Source organism: Polyodon spathula, chromosome 22, assembly GCF_017654505.1.
Source record: "Polyodon spathula isolate WHYD16114869_AA chromosome 22, ASM1765450v1, whole genome shotgun sequence".
Taxonomy (NCBI): Eukaryota; Metazoa; Chordata; class Actinopteri; order Acipenseriformes; family Polyodontidae; genus Polyodon; species Polyodon spathula.
The window spans coordinates 5,948,335-5,968,681 of NC_054555.1; the positions used below are offsets into that span (position 1 = coordinate 5,948,335).

Sequence of the window (20,347 nt, forward strand, 5' to 3'; positions counted from 1 at the left end):
GCACAAAAGTACTACTTAGTTACAAACCCCATTGCTAGTCATCTAAATAGTACGGCAAACATTAAAGGGGTTAGACCTTTTATGACGATTTGCCGTGAATATGTAGAATTAAAGTTATTTTTTAGATCAACACATTTTTTTTCTTTTTTAAATAAGAAGGAAACGTAATTCATTGCAGGGAACTAAATCTGTATTATTTGCTCGTACGTTTATTTATCTGACAGGTGGTCTCTGGATGCAGGGATCAGACTTGAGGTAAACCTGATGCTACACCACTAGCTGACAATCTGAGCGAATATATATATATATATATATATTAGGCCGGAAGCTCTGAAAATAGGTGCTGCAGCAAATTTAGCACAACAGACCAAATCTGGAGCAAACCAAGTACATTTTACTTTACTGATGCACTGTCAAATGTTTGACATCTTAGAACTGCAAATCATTCGGTGTCTCTTAGAGATGTGTGTGCTTGTTCACTGAAAAAACAAGCAAACAAAAAAAAACAGCTTAAAGCCAACAGCCAGACAGTTTATAGAATGGTCATGCATGAAATTGACAGGCAGATTGACTGGTTATTTAATGTGACACAAAAGGTGACATTTAATATTGTTCCTTCCATGAGGATACACTCATTGATAGTATCTGGGCACAAAATCTTTTGAATATGATTGGTTAACACAGCTATGGTCCTCATTCCTTTTCATACACACACGTTTTTGATGTTATAAATTACAGCAAAGATATATAAAAACAACAAAAATTGAGAAAACGGTATAGCAAAAAAAAAAAAAAAAAAAAGGAGCAGTGAAGGCAGGTATTCATCAAAATTCAGGACTTGTGCAATAAATTACAGATTTAGACCATAACTACAAAAGAAATACAAAATAATGGTGTATAGCAAAAAATAAGTTAACCACAGAACATACAGAGATCTTTAATGAGAAACAAGTTTAAATTATTTTGAATGAAAATCGCAACATTCTTTGGATAGTCTCACCGATTAGTAAAACACACATTCACAAAGCAAAAACCCCAGGGCGAAGTTTGCATCAGATTTTCATGCATGTAAAGGACCAACTAGTAACGTAACAAAATTAGAAAGAATATCTTGTATTTTTTGATGACATTAAAGAATAACTTAATTTAAAACGTCTGAGTATTTGGAATAAAAAGTAAAAATGCTGCACACCTTTTCCTGTAACAAATGCTTAGTGAATCTGACACAGTCTTTTTTTCAAGATTCCTCACCTAGACAAGTCACCTTTCAAGGAAAATTGTGTCTGAACCACTGTTTATTTCAACTGAGAGCCACCTCATTGATTTAAAATGTCATAAAATGTAAAACCTTGCTCCTGATTATATATATATATATATATATATATAGATATGATAATATATATATATATTATATATATATATGGATATAATATATCTATATATATATTATATATATTATATATAGATAGAGATAGATATAATATATATATATAGCTATAGATATGTTATATAGCTGTGAGTGTGTGTTCAGGTATGTTCTCCTACACTTGGAAGTTCAATAGACAGGGAATAAAGCAGTTTGTCTGTTGTTTTTTTTTTTTGTTTTTTTTAAATAAATCCATCTCTCAGTGTAAGCCAATTTGCTGATCATCCTAAACATGATAGCATTCCACCAGTTAAAGAATCAACACATCTGCAAACATTTATGATGATATTGCCTTTGTTACATTACTTATCAAATATTGTTTTATTTGATGCATTATCTTTTGAATTTACCAAAATGTAGTACAGTCACACTTTTATTATAGACCATCCGTTCATAAAGGACCTGTCCATACTCACTCCAGTGGTCAATATAAACAGGTTTGACTGTAGTAACATGCAGAGGAATTTGAAGTCTCTGAAGCAAACAGGGAACAACTCCTGCCTTTTTTAAAATTTTTATTTGGAGAGTTGATTTCTAAAGCAATGTACAGCCTTACTCACAAGAGTAAAGTCTGCATTGTGCACATTCAACAAGAGTTGTGTATACTGTCAGCATTGTTGTCCAACACTACAAACTGAAACATGAAAGCATGCCAAAAATAAATCACTTAGAAAACATACACATCTCCATTTTTTCTCAATTAAGGATACTATTTATTTTGATAAAACTAAACATAAATGTATATGTCTTGTCTCAATGTCAATAGAGGAAGCAGAAAAAAAGTTACTGGCATGGAAGTACAACCATTTCTAGACTGTTTAAATGCCACAGAGTCTCCTGGTAAAATGTAAAGCTGCACAGCTTGCGTTCGTCTTATTAAAAGTAAAAACCGGCAAGAACACTTTACTAGTGCTGGGGTGACAGCAATAAATATAATGCTGTACACAGCCCATGGCAACTATGTTTGACATATGCCTGATGATTTCGTTATCATTAATAAGACACAACTATTTCATTGATTTAGCATTTGAACTGGCCACTGTGTCTCAACGCGGTACCTTAGAAGCCAGCATAATTTGCCAAAGCAATATAGTTTCATTTGAACTTTTACTTGTGAAAGGCTAGGAGGTTGGCACGGTATTGGGAGTTTGTTTCTGATTGGTTTCCCCACTGCAAACCTCTTTTACAGTACAGTTTTTTTTTTCTTTTCACCATTCACAAGATAAAGCTTCCGTGAATACGCCTGGACACGTTTTTCCAATACAAGAAATAAAACGAAAAAAAATCTGGAAACACCCAGAACCGATGCATCTACACTGTATATCAACCTGAAGAACACCCAAAGCAGCATCCAGTTTCCATAGGAAAACTACTGAAGACAACTGAACCTGGAAATCGAGGTTCGGCTGCCCGCTTCTAGATTTGACTCCATTGCCGCAGCATTCTGACAAGCCCAGGTTTAGCAGCAAAAGGCAGCAATATACAAAACTCTATTCTTTTTTCTTTTTTTAAACAAAGTGCTTTTTTTCTAATATATTTATCAATGTAATATAAACTCAACATTTAAAAGATACATTTCAGCTTATTTTATTTATAATGTGAAACACTGCATTCAGGATGGCATAAACTATTTGCATTACAGACTCATAAAAAAAAAAAAAAAAAAAAAATTTTTAAAAAACTACACTTTAAATCAATTCTGGTTGCTGTAAAATGCCAATCTTAAAAAACCTCTTACCCTAAATGAACACGGACATGTTTCCTGAATGATCATTAGATTGCTAGTTAGTAAACCGGTACAGTATATTACTGTAAAAGTTTATAGAATACATTTGAATTAGTCTAGTGTTAAATTACCAGCTGTTTCCTAACTGCATGCTAAATTTACTGAAAAGCACACAGTTCCAGAAATTCAGCATGTATTCGATTCTGACAATACTGTCATTAAAATGTCTTGAGAGAGAGGTCAACTCTATCAAACTGCTCTTACCAGGCACGGTGTACTTATTCTTTCTCCAATTGCTTGTTTCCAGGTACGTGGTCAAAAGCATTTAGTTTTCAATCAATCAGATATAGATCTGGAAAAAAAATATATAAATTCAAAATAACTGTATGATTTGGACTTGATCTGCAACTGGCCGATTTGAGCTTGGGACTTTTTGGCCCATGGAAACAAGGATAGCATGACGCAAGTTAAGTGTGTTTTATGAAAATCACCAAACAGACCTATTTCAAGAGAACATGCTCCATCTTATGGTAATTAAAACGGTCTTCCAGTGTGACATGTAATAGAAAAATACATTTACATTACACTGATCTACTTAAATCAGCTCAAAGTAAAGCTATTGAGCCAACACTTGGTTACAATGTAAACCTACCAGTGTCTCTGAACAGATGTGATCCTGCACTTTGCCTGTTACGATTGTCATGTTGACAATAATGTTAAAAAAAAAAAAAAAAATAATAATAAAATAAAAAAAAAGAGTTGTGTGAAAAACAAAAACAATTGATTGGCTGATCAACTGAAATTAATTTGACACACTGCTCTGACTAAAGTAATTTTCAATATCTCTCAAACTGTTAAGTGTTAGCCAGGTGAACTTCTTTGGAAACTTCCTCATCAATCTACCCTCTTTATCTGGGCTATACTGATCTGCCTTTTGAACATGAAGTATGTCTCGGAAAACGGGATTCCATTCTGTTGAAAATATCATATTACAAAACTGAGCTAAATAATAACAGATATTAATGGCATTCTGTTAATAAACTTGTATATGATTGACTTAAACAGCACTGTGTTAACTGCAAGCCACATGTTCTAAACTACTATGAACGGCTAAGTTCTGGATTATTATATTTCTACCTCAGTTTATGGCTACAGGCCTGAAAGACGCAATTACTAGTTTACTAATATGTTACTAGCACTTTTATTTGGTCTTCTGCAGACAAAGCTCTCCATTCCAGACATTACATATCCAACCTGACATTTACCTTTCCACTCTCTTCAATGGCAAACCTGTCTTCAGATATTTCAGAAAGCACAAAGAAACCAGAAACACACACTGACCCTACATTATCTCCCCTTAAATAAAGCATCTTACTGATTTCAGTACTAAAAACAGATATTACACAGTGCAAACACAAAGCAAATTTGTTTTTTGTTTTTTTGTTTTTTTTTTTTTTTTTTGGGGGGGGGGGGGGGGGGGGGGGGGTTGTAGGGGTGGGGGGGGGGGGGGGGGGGGGGGGGTAGGGGGGGGTTTTGTAGTTAAATATTTACCTATTTGCTACGATGAACAAAAGGTATTTCCATATACCTATGTACATGTTTATATAAGTTATTTTTTATTTATTTATATATTTTTTTTTTTTTTTTTTTTTTTTTTTTTTTTGTGTTTTTTTTTTTTTTTCTGAAGTAGATTTTTAGAACTGTATCATGCGCAATAATCCATTAAGTGCTATTTCTGGTAATATTTTACAAGCTAAATAAAATGTACATTGAAAGCTCCAGGTTCTTCTATTCTATTCTTTTCTTTATAAAAAGTAAGTACAATATATACCGCATTTATGTAATTTAAAAAGGAAAAAATCCCAAACTCTTTTCCTAACAAACCTGTCTACTTCAGCCAACAACAGGAACAGCAAACCTGTATAAAGTATGTTTGAATGCTCCTGTTGAGAATTGGACCCAAGCAATACATTCACAGTTCAATGAATTCCCCTGACCCTACCACTTTTTCTACATTCAATACGGTATCAGGTAAGCTGTGCAAAACCTTACTTAAACTGGCTATTTGCCATTTTTGTTGCATTCATCTTTGGTACAAAAAACAAACAAACAATCAAAATATAGTGTGCAAATAGTTTTTCATGGTAAAGTACCAAAAACAAAAAGTTATTTTCAGAGCCATCTTATGATACAATACACAGACTCTGTGGCATATATCTACATTTCCAAATATTCCTATGTACATTCAAAATAGTTTAAAGAGCTAAAATACATTACAAATCCACAAATTAGCCATCTGTACTATACATCAAGACTTTTTTCTTTTGTAAAAAGCATACTTTCCTTAAACTTCTGTATTAAATACAAGGCACAATGAGTATTACTTTGTACATACACATGAAGTTATATATTAAGCTCAAGAATTTAAAACTTTATACACTATACTAGCAATGTCTATAAAGTCCAAATGTCAAGATTTCAACCAAAGTGTATGGAAGAAAATTAACATCTTGTTCATTTATTCAAGCACTCATATATGAACTATTAGCCTAACCACTTTATTATGGTAGTTTTATGCTCCATCATCTCCTTAACCTCCTTCCCTTTTGTCAGACCCCAAACATGCTAAAAGGGAATAATGGAACCTTCCATTGCCAAAATCACACTACATAACTCAGAGTACAAGGCTGATGTTAAACTAGGAGTAGACATTTCCTACTCGGCTGGAATCTAAACGGCCAACAAAATCTCCAACTCATCTAAATCACGTGCAATTTTTATGCTCCGTCTATCTTGCATTTACTATGTATACTACTAAGAATTTTGGATAGCATTTGCTGTAGGTTTCAGTTCTGTAGCATACCCACCAAAGTGCTGTTTCTTTTTCCTGGGCAGGTATAATTTTTCTCGTTTTCACTTAATTTGTAACGAGTGGCTCCTACATGACACTTACAAACCACATGCACAGAAGGCGAGAAACACAGTAAAGGCAGAGATCCTGCATTTTTGTTGCACAGTTCTAAATATTACGTTTGTAGATGTATTCCTTGATGTAAATGAACATGCAAAACACTATGATATTACAGTGTCACATTAATGGCGCGGATGGTTGTCTCTGCCTCGGGCTCCTGTTGGCCCATGGCAACAGGTTACACTTTCGATGTCGGCACGCGGAGTCCCACAAGGCCTCCTGTTGGATCTCCGCCAGCCGTCTTCTCCAGGATCTGGTTAACAAAGTCCGACGTCTGCCCACCTACAGGAGAGCTCACTAAAAGGCAGAATAAAGGACAAAATTGAAACGAAAATGTTCAGGTTTCAGACTAACCTGGTTAAAATCTAAACAATTATAGTATTAATAGCCATGTTTACAGTGGCATGCTATGTAAAGGCACAATAGCACTGCCATGGCTACAGCAGGGCTATCACTTAGATATAATCCAGACCTTAACCTGTAAATACCTGATCTGGTGATGTAACGCGATTGCCTGAGATTATGAATTGGGAACCGGGAAACTTTCAGAGCAGACTCTTGAAAATGTGCTTCTTACCAAGAGTTTCCTTAATGAGCCGCTCAAGTTTCTCAGTCATGCTGGTTCCCTTGTCCTCTCTCAGAATATGCACTCTGGTGACAATTTCTTGTTTGACACCATTGATCACAAACAGGAGCTTATCTGCAAATACAAAATACTTCACTTTAATGCAACCTTCAGACAACTTTCATTCATACATTGTTTTTTTTATGTATTACCAAACATTCAAAATGTTTCCCCCAAATTTTATAAATAAAAAAAATACATAATCCTAGATAAAACAGTACACTTTTACTAACACGTAAAATATAACACAGTATAATCACCACTGATAATAGATGGATCATTTTTAAATTAGCATTTTAATTTTGAAGGTTTTCCGACAAAGACAGGATTTAGGACCACAATAGAATTCTGCATGTTATAGTACAGTACTCTATTAAGGTATTAATGATAAACTTAGGTGAAACACAGTTGTATAAAATTAGCTACTTCCACAAAGAACATATTTACCATATTCTGTATTGAGGCCCCAGAGTTTCACTTTATTGGCCTCATACTGTGCCTTTTTCTTCAGCCGGCAAGGGGGGGGGGGGGGGGGGGGGGGGGGGGGGGGGGGGGGGGGGGGGGGGGGGGGGGGGGGGGAATTGGAGAATGATTGTAGCCAACCCTCTTTCTGTTCTGTGACAATTAAAATACACTTCCACATGTGCCTTCTGTAAGGGCTGTAGATAAAATGTGAATGTACACTATGTGTGAGCAGTTTCTAAGGGAAGTGAATGTGTATAAACTTGAAATGCAGGACTAGTCACTGCTAACAAAAAAAAACATATAAAGCCCTTTAATTAGTCGCTTTTGACGGTGTGATGGTTGAAATTGGCCTATAGATCAGTTTAGATGACTAAGCAAAAAATAAACAAATAAATAAATAAAGACCCTTTGCATCACAGCTCAAGCCAAAAGAAAGTGAACTATATCAGGTTCTTGCCAAAAAGCCTTTTTTTTTATTGTCTTAAACGAGCAACACATTCCAGCTTTATCTAGATTCTAAATAAAACAGAACAAGTACATTGTTTTGTTGCCTAGAGGGATTCATAGTTTACATATACAGGAACTGAAAACAACACTTATGTAGGTTGATAAGAAGATTTGCATCTACAGTATGAAGAGTAGCTCAGGCATTGTCAGACCCATGCGTATACAATTGTGATATAACTGGACAGCCTTATTTACCCTAACCAGAGGCCAGAGCAGGTTGTCACAACCAATACTTTGATACCCAAAGAATGTTTGTTAGGTAATAAACATATTAAGCTTTAAGCATATGTACATGCAACCCCACTATATGCAATGGCCAGGAATACTCTTCATAGAGGATATCTTTTTTCTCCAGAGTTTGGGTCTTCTTACCTGGAAGCTAGTTTGTTCTTCTCTTTCCGAGAGCGTGGCCGGGCAGTCAGTGGAAGCTCACTGACTGGAGTAAGATCACTGATCACCTTGTTTAGCTTTCTCAACTCATTCCCAATCTGAAGAAGCTTTCTGGGGTTCGGAGTCAGGTCTTCCACATCGGTTCTGCGAGACTTCTTTACAGTGTACTTCCCTGTTTGAATGAGAAGAAACAGATTGAGGCATGCTCTGGATCACCGATACATTCAATTAATCTTTAAAAAGGTAGCATGAAAACGAGATACACTGTAATGTGATTGGGAATGTTAAAGCCCTCACCGTGGAGGTGCCCGTTCTTCTGGAACATGTTGCTGGGCAGGGTGTCTCGATCCCATTCTGAAGGCTTCAGCATGCGTTCTTGTTTGGAAGGTGTCAGCTGCTCACTGTACTCCCAGAAGTACCTTCTTTTGCCTCTCTTTCTGGATAGTCCAGCTGGCACCCCTTCCGCTGGGTCATTATCACACCCTGAAATGCAAAACAGCAATCCACTGGTGAGCTTATCGATCAATCACTAACTAACTAAAAAAGGAAAATCAGTAACTAAGAAAAACACTTGGCTTGTCCTCCAAATACATCACCAATAGAACAAAAAAAAAAAAACAGTTGCTTCATCAGTCAAATACCTTACTTGGGCAACAACCTTTTAAATAATACAATACAACAGTGCATTCCTTTTCATTTCTACTGCATCTCAAGGTGCAGTAAAATAGCAGTGCTAAAACAGAACATTCTAATTTAAGGGTCTACCAACATGCTTACTCTATTTTGCAGGATCAGTATGTCATAATAAAGCATAAATTGCATAAAGATTACACTGGCAGTTTGTGAATCCAAACTTGATCCTATTTTGTAAACATTATGTTGACCAAGCCATATACAGAGACTATGGTTTACTTATAGAATAATCACAATGCAGTAACTCTTAAAGGTGTACAAGCTATTGCAGCACATTCAGTCTAAACTGTAAAGCAGTCTGTCTCTCTGTCTTACTAAACAGAAATGGCTGTTAACTGTGAACATAAAACACACATACAAAGACACACACACACTTAAATAACTTTCAAGATTAATCAAACCATACTACAGCTCCTTAATTTATTTTTTACTGAAAGAAAACCTACCTTACCAGAAATACAAGAAGTAAACCTGGCAACACCAAAGCTCTGCTTTGTGTATTTACACAGCACTTTAGCCTCCCTGACATAAATATCTGAAGAATACACATACCTGGTTCAGAGAAGGTATCGCTCATGTCGTCTTTATCATCCGCATAGTCCTCCTCTTCCTCTTCCTCCTCATCCTCTTCATTCTCTGAGAGCTCATGTTCGCTCCCAAACCCTTCGTCATGGTCTTCATCTTCCAGCTCCTGCTCTTCAAGATCTTCTTCTTTCCTCCTCCCTCCTCCTCCTCCTCCTCCTCCTCCTCTTCCTCCTCCATCTCTGGTTTGGGCTGCTCCTCCATGCCCTCATCCGTCACAAAGAGAGAGTAGTTGTGCTCTTCCTTCTTCTGAGACTGGTCCAGCACCAAGGCATTGGTGGGCAGTAGTCCCTGACTCACACCAGGAGAGGTGAAGAGCTCATGGCTCTCCACTAGGGGGGTTCTTTTCTCGGGAGCAGCGGTGGTGGCTGCAATCTCTGTGTTCTGCTTTTCAGCTTTCATTTCAGGCACTGCCGCTCTGCACTCGCTAAATGAAGAGCCAATGGTGATGCCAGCCTGGACCTGTGAGGCCTCCACTGCTGGTCTGAGTGGTACTGTATTGATCCTGACTTTAGCCTTCCTGACATAGCCCTTGGTATCAGAATGAAAAGATGTGACCTTAGCGCTCTGTATCTGAGTTTTGCTGATGGTTTCTGTGCTGGAGGGTACAGGCCTGGTGGCTTTCTGAAAGCTTTCGGCATCATCTGGAAGGGAGTTTCTCGCAGAAGACGCAGACGAAGTCGGCAGCCTGCTCACCATTTTCTTCCCGCTTAAGGAAGACGCAAGCATATTTGACTTCTGACTCGGTAGCAGATCAGGGTGATAAAGCAGATCTGAAACAGGCTGGGAATCCTCACTGTTAAGTTGTGCTAAGGTTGGTGTTTTTCCAATGACTTCCTCATCTTGATAAGGACTAGAAAAATCATCCAGTCCCAGAAAATCCACTTCCTTGGTTCCCCAGATATCACAGCTGGCTAGCTTTGTGTACTTGGTTAAGTCTTCCCAGTATGTATCCCACTGTTCAAAGTTTGAGTTATATGTTGGGTCACTGTCCAGCACTTCTTCTATGTCCTTGCATACCTCAATTGATAGGACATCACTTCTAGGACTTTGCCCGCAAGACATTTCTCTGTCCTGAGGGGAATCAACAATTTTAATTAGCACAACTATATATAGTAAGTTAGGGTTAAGACAAAAATCATTCATTATCATATTTTATTATGATCACTTATCTTGAACTGTGTTATAGTGTAGAACTGCAATAGATTTGTTGTAACATATTAAGTTCAATGACTAAGTATGAAAGTACTACTATACAAGACAGTCATTAAACATAAATTTCCTTTTTACTCGGTGCTTACCAGTTCGTACATGAAATCTGGATCAGAACTGCTAGCCAACAGGTCTGTGCTGGTCAATACTTGATCAGAAAAAGTGTGGTTCTCAAAGGCATCCCCAAAAGGAGGTTCCATCTCACCAACGCAAGGCTGGAAAATATCATATATACAATAGCAGGTATTTTCCCTCATTTTAATTCTGCTAACTTCAGAATTCTACACAGTAACATATAACTAGCCTACTGGTAAATACTGAACAGCATCTCATCAAAGGTAAAACACTAAAACAAGACAGGTTTGAGGCATTCACAGCCCCAACAGCTTACCTGAGGCATTGCCAAGCCCAGATCCCCTCTGTCTAATTCCAAACTTTTTTGTCGTGTCACGGGGGCCGTCGTTTCCAGCTTTGTTTTAATTAATTAATTCCATCACAACAGGGTATTTTTCTTTATTGCCTCAATAGCTTGCTAAAGCTTGCTTGTCTGGTCCTCTTCTGTTGATTCTTTTCTATTGTGAAAGAAGAAAGGAATAAAAAACAACACAAGAGCCAACAAAGCATACATTTCTCGTAACTACAGTATCTGGAGCAAGTTTTTTTTTTTTTTTTTTTTTAATTTCTTACAGAATTATTAATTAATTGACAGGGATAGAAAATGAAGGTATATACGGGCAGATAGGAAAAAGGTAATATCAGTGGCTTTCATGAAAGGCGGGGAACACTTTAACTGGCTATAGTACACTGTCACTTATGACTAGCTACCAGTATTGCATTACATTTATCACAGTCTGTTGCATAGTCATATTTTATCATGCAATATTTTTAATTTGGCATATCTGAAGTCACAGTCACAGTTTAGCAATTGCAAAGGATTTTACTTATTTTAAGGTTTGTTTGCCCCTTAAGCAGAGCCAGACACTAAAATTGCATTTTAAAGCACTTTCATGCAGTTTTATTACTGGAGTTTTATTACATGGAGTACTAAACTATACTTTTTTTTATTATTTTTTTTTTTAAAGTTTCTAACTAGGTCGGATGGCTAAGCCATTTACCGATTTAAATAAATAAATCTATCAATCTGTTACACACGAGCACACAAACACGTTTCACACAGCACCTTTTTTTCCAGGCTTCACACAATGCCTTTGCTTCTACACCGATTTTCATACACAGACTGCCCAGTACCAACCTTTGGTTACTGTTATATACCTGCCTGCGGATTACAGGCAGGTGACATTAAATTAACTAAAGTAATTAATTTACTTGCAATTACATCCACATTTATCTTTCAGTGACAAAAATTAACACTATCCCTGCCAACCACCAACACATTTTTTACCGACAGGGATTTGCCCTGCGACACAATAGATAACCTGTTTTTAAACAGAAACCTTTATTTTACCAGCTACCAGTGTTAGAGATACTGACTGCAGGATGTACCTTTAGAATACCTCTGCAGTGTTTTATCCCTGCATCAGGGATAAGATTAAACCCATGTTCAAATATCAGCAGAATATGTATCAGTACAAAACTTAGATGCAGGGGCATTTGTCACAAGGTTCAAGACAGACAACTGTGTAAATAATGGAAAGACGTTTAAAGGGGTTTAACTGTTGAACACAATTAAAGAAAGATATGAAAAGGACAACCCTGCATCCTGGCTGGTCCTGTTGTGGAGGTTTTACCTTTATTAGAGGATATAATAATTCTTTGGGAGCTTTTTATTTCCTCAAGGCTTCAGGGCATTAATGCACATCCTGGTGTTTTTTTCACTTATACACCCTACAAATTGCAGTACTTTTGACAGTTAGGTAAAACATAATAATTTAACCTTAAATGTGTACAGTGCTGTACCTTTAAGAAGCACTTGCAGTTCCTCTAAGCAATTAACCTATTATCATACAAATCTTGACTTAAGATTTGAGAAACCAGGTGATACGTGTCATACTTTATTCAGCATTGTTTTTTCAGGACCCGAAGGCTTTGTTCCTAAATAAGCAATGCTGCACAGCTATATTAAAACAACGTTCACAGCAAAGCACCTGATCAGGGCTGAGGGAAAACAACCACACTGCAAACTGCAAGCTATAAAAAACAGCTAATAATATCACATCTTGCAACCCTTTCAGTTTCCTTTCAACCTATTCTGGAGAATGCAAGGGTTTCCGTTCAGCAAGCAATATAAACACTATTCTGTACTTTGTGCTAGGCTGGACAGGAATAGATTACGTCAGTTAACACAAACGACACATACTATACAGTACAAAATCATTTTAAACAGCTATTTTTATACTGGAGGTTTTTGCTGTGCTCTTCTTCCCTGCCAGACACTGTCCTTCTCCTCTGTTCAGCAAACAGGATTCTGGAGTGCGGTCGAACCAGCCCACAGGAGTGTTCATATCCAGCAGCAGTAAGAAGTATTGACAAAGCTGGGATGCATTCTCTATGAAATATCTATTTTACAAACACCCCTGGATTCCAATTAGTAGAGGTTTTGCTATATTATACTGTACTAGAAAGCAGGTAGATTCAGCAGAATGAAAAGTGCACTGACTTGTAGCACTTTCTGAAATAAAATAAATGGTCAAATCAGCATTCCACCATCAGAGAATGTATCTGAAAGCCAGCTAGAGACAACTACAGCTTATTGGACAGAGAAAATCTAACCAAATATTGGAGCAACAAAATAAGTCTCATAATGTACTTTTAATAACAGAACATGGTATTTAAATAATTGCCCAGTTCATCAACAGTTCAGTAAAGTGCAGTTCAGGGACTCACAGCCAGAAAGGGGTACTCTGATAAAGTGTTTATAACCTTTTTACTAGACTTTTAACCCTGTTTTACATACTTATTCTAACTGACTTATCAGTCATCAGGAAGCTTGTGGCTGACACAAACCTACAGTTTATAAAGTACATGCAAAGTAAGTAATATACTTTCTACTGAAAATTAACTTATTTTTCTATAAACATATTGTGAGAGAAAGAAAAGAAGAATACCCTACAGTATTTTATTAATCAGACACAAAAATATAGTTTCTTATAAACAGAGTTTTCAAACACACTAATGTGTCTCAGCTATTACAGTAGCTCTTAACTGAAATGTGTCACTTAAGTTCAGGCAGCTATGGTGCACTCTGTACTAAATACAGCTGCAGTTCAGAAAACCTTTCTTGTTCTGTACTGTACCTTGCCTGCAAATTAAGGTTCGGATTCTAACATAGCACATTGATGCTGCCCAACTGGGATTCTTAATTGTTTGTGATACTACACTCAGAAATCACAAAAATCATTTTTAGACACAATGAATTGCTGAAGTAGTACGTGAGATTTCAATAAAAGGAGATTTGTTTACCTCCAACTTTGATGTACAGGTACATTCACCATAAGCCTTAATAATGGTCCCAAGATGCATTTGTGACAAGGTCTTTAAACTGCAGTCCTGAGTTACAATCCAATGATAACAGATAGAAGAATTTAATTTCCTGCTTTCCTTTGAAGTCCTGGGTTCTTTTTAATAAAACTCGCCAGTTACCCTTCATCTTGCAATTTGCCAGAAGTGAGTAAGGTGCTCATAGTGTTTTTTTTCTATGCTCCTGAGAGGTCCAGAAAGAGAGTCAACAAGAAGCACTGCTTGGAAGGCTGACCCTTCCAGACTCAGGGCCTGAATTTCAAAAGACAATCAGTTCTCAACATATCCCTGCATGAGAAAGCTGCCAACCTACTGTAAGTTACCAGACTGAAAACCATGCCTAAAAAAATATATTATAATGTTACATACCAAATGCTTTTGGACTCTTTTCTGTAAATGAATAGAAAGCATGTTGCACAGCCATGAGGCATAATGTGAAACTGTTAGTAAATAACAATTAACATAAATGTACAGTACAGAGATTTGTTTTCACAAATGCAAATGCAGCCTTGCTAATCATGATGAACAGGTCAGATTGTGTAGTGCTGCCGACTGGAACAGTACAACTGTCATGCAGTACTATTGGTAAGCCTTAGGCTTGGGAGAAACACTGCGGGGTACTGGAGGCACCAGATTCTAGCTGATGTTGTATTTGAAAGAGTTTCAACATTCATTTGAACTAGACTGATTTACTCTAACGGCGTGTGCACAAGATGATGCTGCAATATCATAACACAACAAATTGCACAACATAAAAGTACAATTCATACATTTTTAAAATGCACGTTGACAGATATAATGGATGGACAATCAATCGATCAGTGCTGTAAAATATTTACATACAGATACAGCATATTGTAGAGCCTGGTGAGTACATTTGTTTAAAGACCTCTGTATTTTACTAGATTAAATTGTTATTTACCCACGCAAACACGCTTCAGAAAAGTGACACTTAAAAGAATAGGCCCTATTTGATGATTGTAAAGAAAACCTGACCATTCTAAAATCTTCTATTTAAGGCTTGACAAGTGTACAATGCATGGGGATGTGCCCCGGAAAGCTATTAAAACTAATCTTCATAGCTCTTTCTTTTGTACCCAGTAAAACTACAGCCAATAGCCAAATCAGCCTTCTCTTGCTGTCAACCGCTAATGTGGGAGGGTTGTTTTGCAACCCTTTGTGACATAAAGTTTAAACGGCTGGTTACAATATTGAAAAATGTGGACTCTAAAACTGATGCACCTCCACATCTGTATGATGTTTCAGAATACTTGTACAGTATGTGTTTCATGGTTGCTCACATTGTTTTGATTTTGGTAATCAATGGCAATAATAACACTCACTTGCTATTGCACATACTGTACAGTAATATTTCTAAATAAATCCAAGAATGGCACAAATCTGCAGACTCCTCCCACATGAATTCCAGGCTACATTTTCACTCAATTAAAATCCTCCACCTAAACACACTGGACCGCTTGACACGTATTTACTGAAAATGGTCGTTCTGAGAAAACAGACCAAGATCTGAATCCATCCTGCTTTAAGTCTGTCAATGCCTAGAGCCTGTGACAATGTGTCTTGCCTTTCGATTGTGATCTACAGTACCACTTATACTTCACATAATGTATCCTAATATTATTTTTTAAACATGCACTAATGGTTCCACTTGCCTTAAAAAAAAAAAAGCATCTTCGGCAAAGCAAACACAGCTTGCAGTCCTGTGTGAGTTTACTGCCTGAGAGATGAGTATTGCTTCAGTGTTATCAACAGGAAGTGCTGTAGAGTGGTTTGGTTTGCATTTGAAAAGGAAGTGTGTTTTGGGGGAGTTAGTATACTAGGAACAGACAACTAACTACTGTAATAATCCTGAATTAATGAATTAGGCAACCAATCAAACATGAATGAAGAGTACATGTTAATATCTGGTTTCAGCATTAATTTAGTATTTTAAATGCGGACGTAAAGTGCACACACATGTAGCAGCTAGCACCCTATTCTTATCCACAATGTGGAGGTTAGCTGCCTCCGAATGTCTGTTCCAATTTTGGATTCACTTACGTAGCTACTGTGGTGCAGATTTACTGTTTTTTTTTTTTTTTCTGTACATTGTTAGGAAATTCACCTAAATGTCACATTCATTCTTCTGTGTTCCTACATATTTTAGTCAGTGGTCATTCCTGACCATGCAATCAATAAGTAATCTTATTGTAATTCTGTTCATCTCTTCAGTTAACCTGCTTGCCACTGCTGGGACGAGCTACTATAGGTAAGAGTTGATTACCTTGCTCTAACATAGAGATTTGACTGGGATATAGGGAAAAGCTGATGAGGATTAGATGTTTCAGGGTGATAAAATCACTCAAGAACCACCTTGGCATCTCACTGATGTAGGCCCTGCTGCATAATATTGCTATACAGTTATTTAATTAGGATCATAGAGCATATAATATTATAGATAATAGGTGTTTGTTGTGTAGCTTGTGTTGGGACAACTTCTTATATGCCTTCCCTGTAAATTACATGCCATCTAACAAAAATAAACACAGGCCGCCATGCACCATCATCTAATACTTCCAAAGATCAGCATCTGTGCCTTTTCATCGTCTTCCAAATGCTGTTTATAACGTCAATTACTCTACTTTGCAATTTCATTATCTTGGGCACCAGTGGGTGATTTTCTCTTAATTTCCCTTAATTCAAAAATGTATAATAAAATGTGCAGGCTTAAGATAACTCAAAATTAAAAAAATTAAAAATAAAATAAATAGTTGTTTTTATTATATGGAAATATGTCCTTTATTTTGTCTGCTACGAATAGTCCTGAAAACAGTCTTGTCAGGTTATCTGTAAAAATCCACACAAGTTCTACAGGATCTGGGGTATGTGAACGAGTCTTTCAAAGCATGTGTTAAAACCACCTAAATATCACAAACCTTTTACCAGCTGATCATATTAAAACTAAAACAGGTACTGAATCTCAGTGCACATGTTACCTACATTTTCACTTCTCTTAAGCATATGTACCATTACAATTTATAACAACTGCAAATATACTGAGAAGAAAAAAAAAACAGAAAACCTTAACATAAAACCATCATGAACAAAGAATTATAGTAAATTGCAGTAAACTATCAATTCCTGAACAAGCAGTGTTGCCAGATCAGAGATTCCCCATCCAGATTTACAGGCTTTAAGTTACTGTTCAGGGCAATCAGGGCAGATCTTTTTTTTTTTTTTTTTTTTTTTTTTTAAATGTACAAATTTGTACTTGCACGCATGCGTGCAAATGCTGCTAAGCGGATGTTTTTTCTTTGTTTGTTTGTTTTTTTTTTTTTTTTTTTCTCATAACATTAGCGATCTTTCAGAGAGTTTATCAGTACTTGACTCCTGCTTTGGTAACTTCTGACGTGAGAAACTCTACTTACACAGAACTCTACACCCTTTAAAGCCCTGACCTACAAAACACTGCAGCTTGCATTATGTTCGTTCGGCTCAGTGTACTGCTGTGTCACTATCAAAATTAATGTCATTACTTTGCTTGGATTGCCAGCCGTCACTTTGTAACCTTTTCTGTATTAACTGTGGAAAATAAACAACGTTATTTGATCCCCACGGTGTTTTTTTTGGTACAGTCTACCCCCTGCTCCGCTCTGACCTACTAACAACTCTCTTCTATTGTGAACCTCAACATGGCTGCCAGTATCAAACAAAAACAAACATCAACCTAACGCAACTGCGCTAAGCACCCGCCCACTCACTCCACCACTATTCGCTCACATCATCCCCAAACGCTTTCCAATCCAGCTCCGATTGGGTCGGTTGTCTTTCAGTTAAAGCAAAGTGCACGGCAGGCGACACCCACCCATTTCAGGACGGGCTGAGCTAAAGTATAAACAGAATTTAAAAGGGCCTTTACTTAAAAAAAAATAATAATAATAATAAAATAAAATACAAACATATACTGTATTTTATTTGTGCATTAGAAAAAGAAAAAAAGATTACCACAACTGATGAGCTGACAAACGAGATTTGGCTGTACATAACAATATATACAATGATATATGTATTCAAAGTCAAACTGATTATATCTTTCTTTTTTTTTTTGCTAGATCTTTCTACTGATATTTTGGAAAATACCCACAAACAGATTTTAGTATAATACCAACACATTTATTTTAAACCTGCAGTACATGTTTTCAAAAGGGGGCGTGTACCGTCAAAATGCTAGAATTAATAGGTAACTTTTGTAATGCTGTTGTTGTTTTTATCTAAAAAGTTGCCAGACGTTTTGCCTATTTAGGGAAATAAACATGTCCAAATACAACATAACATGACATTTTACAGACAACTTTAGCCCAGTTTACATGTCCCAGGTCAAACATTTAAGTTCAGCAGAACTCGTGACTTGAATAAAGCAAGGGGATGTTAACCAAACATAATCCAACCACTTCTTCACAGCTTAAAATATAACATCACAGTCAGGGAAAACAGAAAAAAAAAAAAAAAACACAGCCATAGCAAACGATATTTTCGGGTGAATAAATGCATTTGGTGTATTATGCACTAGGACCTAAATCCCGTCTGTATAACTAGCTATGGCCTCCATGCTTTTTGTAAACTCACTCGCTGATTTGTTTATTACTGCTGTTCTGTGATCTTCTCCAAGCGGCAACCTAAAGGAACATTAAAAAGCTCTTTTACTCACCCTAAGACTCCGCATAAGGTGATTTAGGTTTGAATTAATCGAATATTTCTATCTTTAATTGCATAAAATGTTCTACTCCTATGCACTCCACGCTTTTTCCCTTTCTGGTTTGTTTTGTTTATCTTCTTCCTGACGGGTTACTGGAAAGCGCGTGACACCCCCTTCACATGGTTCAGAATCGACCAATCATAGCGCAGTTGAGTACCCCAATACAGGGCCAGTATCACAATCATCAATCAGTTTGGTTCTCCAGCCTTGACAGGGGGACCTAAACTCAGCAGATAAATATATATATATATATATATATATATATATATATATATATATATATACACACACGTGCATTGCAATGTATACGTTAGATGTATTAACTGCAGTGGAGGCTGTGTTTGACTGTCTATGAGAATTTTAGACACATTTCTATACTCACTCTATTGTGTCTCTAAAACTTATATGTGAATGTAATTTTTATTTTATTTATACAAGTATGCATGTATCATGCATGCTTGTTTGAATGATATTTAAGCATGTAAATAAATACAAACATAACAACACAAATATTATGTAACACATTTATTATTTCTATTGTTATAGTATCTCATATGAGCCTTGGTGTAAATAATAAAGTGGTATATGTGTATTTGTATTAAGCTTTTTGTTATCCACTTTCAAACCACACAGAGTAATGACAAGTTTCCCAATAATTAACATTAGCGACAGACAGGCAAGCAGTTATGTATCTTTCTGGCACGTGATGAGGTTTCACTGTTTTAAATACCCACTTATCAACCGTCCCGCATTTCTAGTTATTCTGACCTCCCTGGCCCCTCCCACACATCCTTGCTGCTATTCCATTTGGCATTACAGTTGTTTTTGGAACACAGTATGTGGTTTTAGAAAATCTATATAAATGCATTTCAGTTGATGCCAATGATGTACACTGTATATGTATGCAATATTCAACATGGCATGGAATTCGTCTCCTTACATTGCTCATAACATCTCATAAAATATCTTGGTTATATTCTCTACAATGATATACACCCCCTGCATATTTCTGCAGTGGTGGGCACTGGTTTCTAGCAAGTTTCCAGCTGGACTAGTGGTAGTTTGTAATGTGACAGGTAACAAAGAAAACCTATCAGGTGCAATCCATCAAGCTTCTAATAGAGGGAGAACAGCATCCAATCATCTCAGTCTAAATTAAACCTTGAGGTAAAACTAACTAACTAAATAAATAATGTAGTGTGTACCACCAAGCTTCTGAAATGGCCCAGGTGCAACACGGCTCTATACATTCGAGTACAGCGTTTACAAGGCAATATTAAGAAACAGCCTTTTTTTACCCTCCCATCTGAAGTTGGCACAGTCAAGCTGACACAGTAGGCAAAAATAAAAGCCAGCAATGAGATAGGGGTGGCTGCTGTTTATCTGATGATTGTGACCAAGCATACAGGCTCTTCATACCAACCTTCAACACCTTTAAAGTATTTTAAAAATGTATATGCTTCTCTCCAGTAATAAAACCATGCAAACGCTAAAAGTAGTATCCTACAATTTGGTGG

The 20,347-nt window shown here is 36.6% G+C and overlaps 1 protein-coding gene across 1 annotated transcript; it reads right to left on the minus strand.

Moving 5' to 3' along the window:
• Positions 1-4,796: 4,796 nt before the first annotated feature.
• LOC121297002 (CREB3 regulatory factor-like) lies at positions 4,797-10,979 on the minus strand. The gene is given in 8 exon segments (XM_041222998.1): positions 4,797-6,420; positions 6,701-6,823; positions 7,196-7,267; positions 8,091-8,282; positions 8,408-8,593; positions 9,356-9,526; positions 9,529-10,459; positions 10,687-10,979. Coding segments are annotated over 8 exon segments (1,962 nt in total). The 5' UTR covers positions 10,855-10,979; the 3' UTR covers positions 4,797-6,301.
• Positions 10,980-20,347: the final 9,368 nt, after the last annotated feature.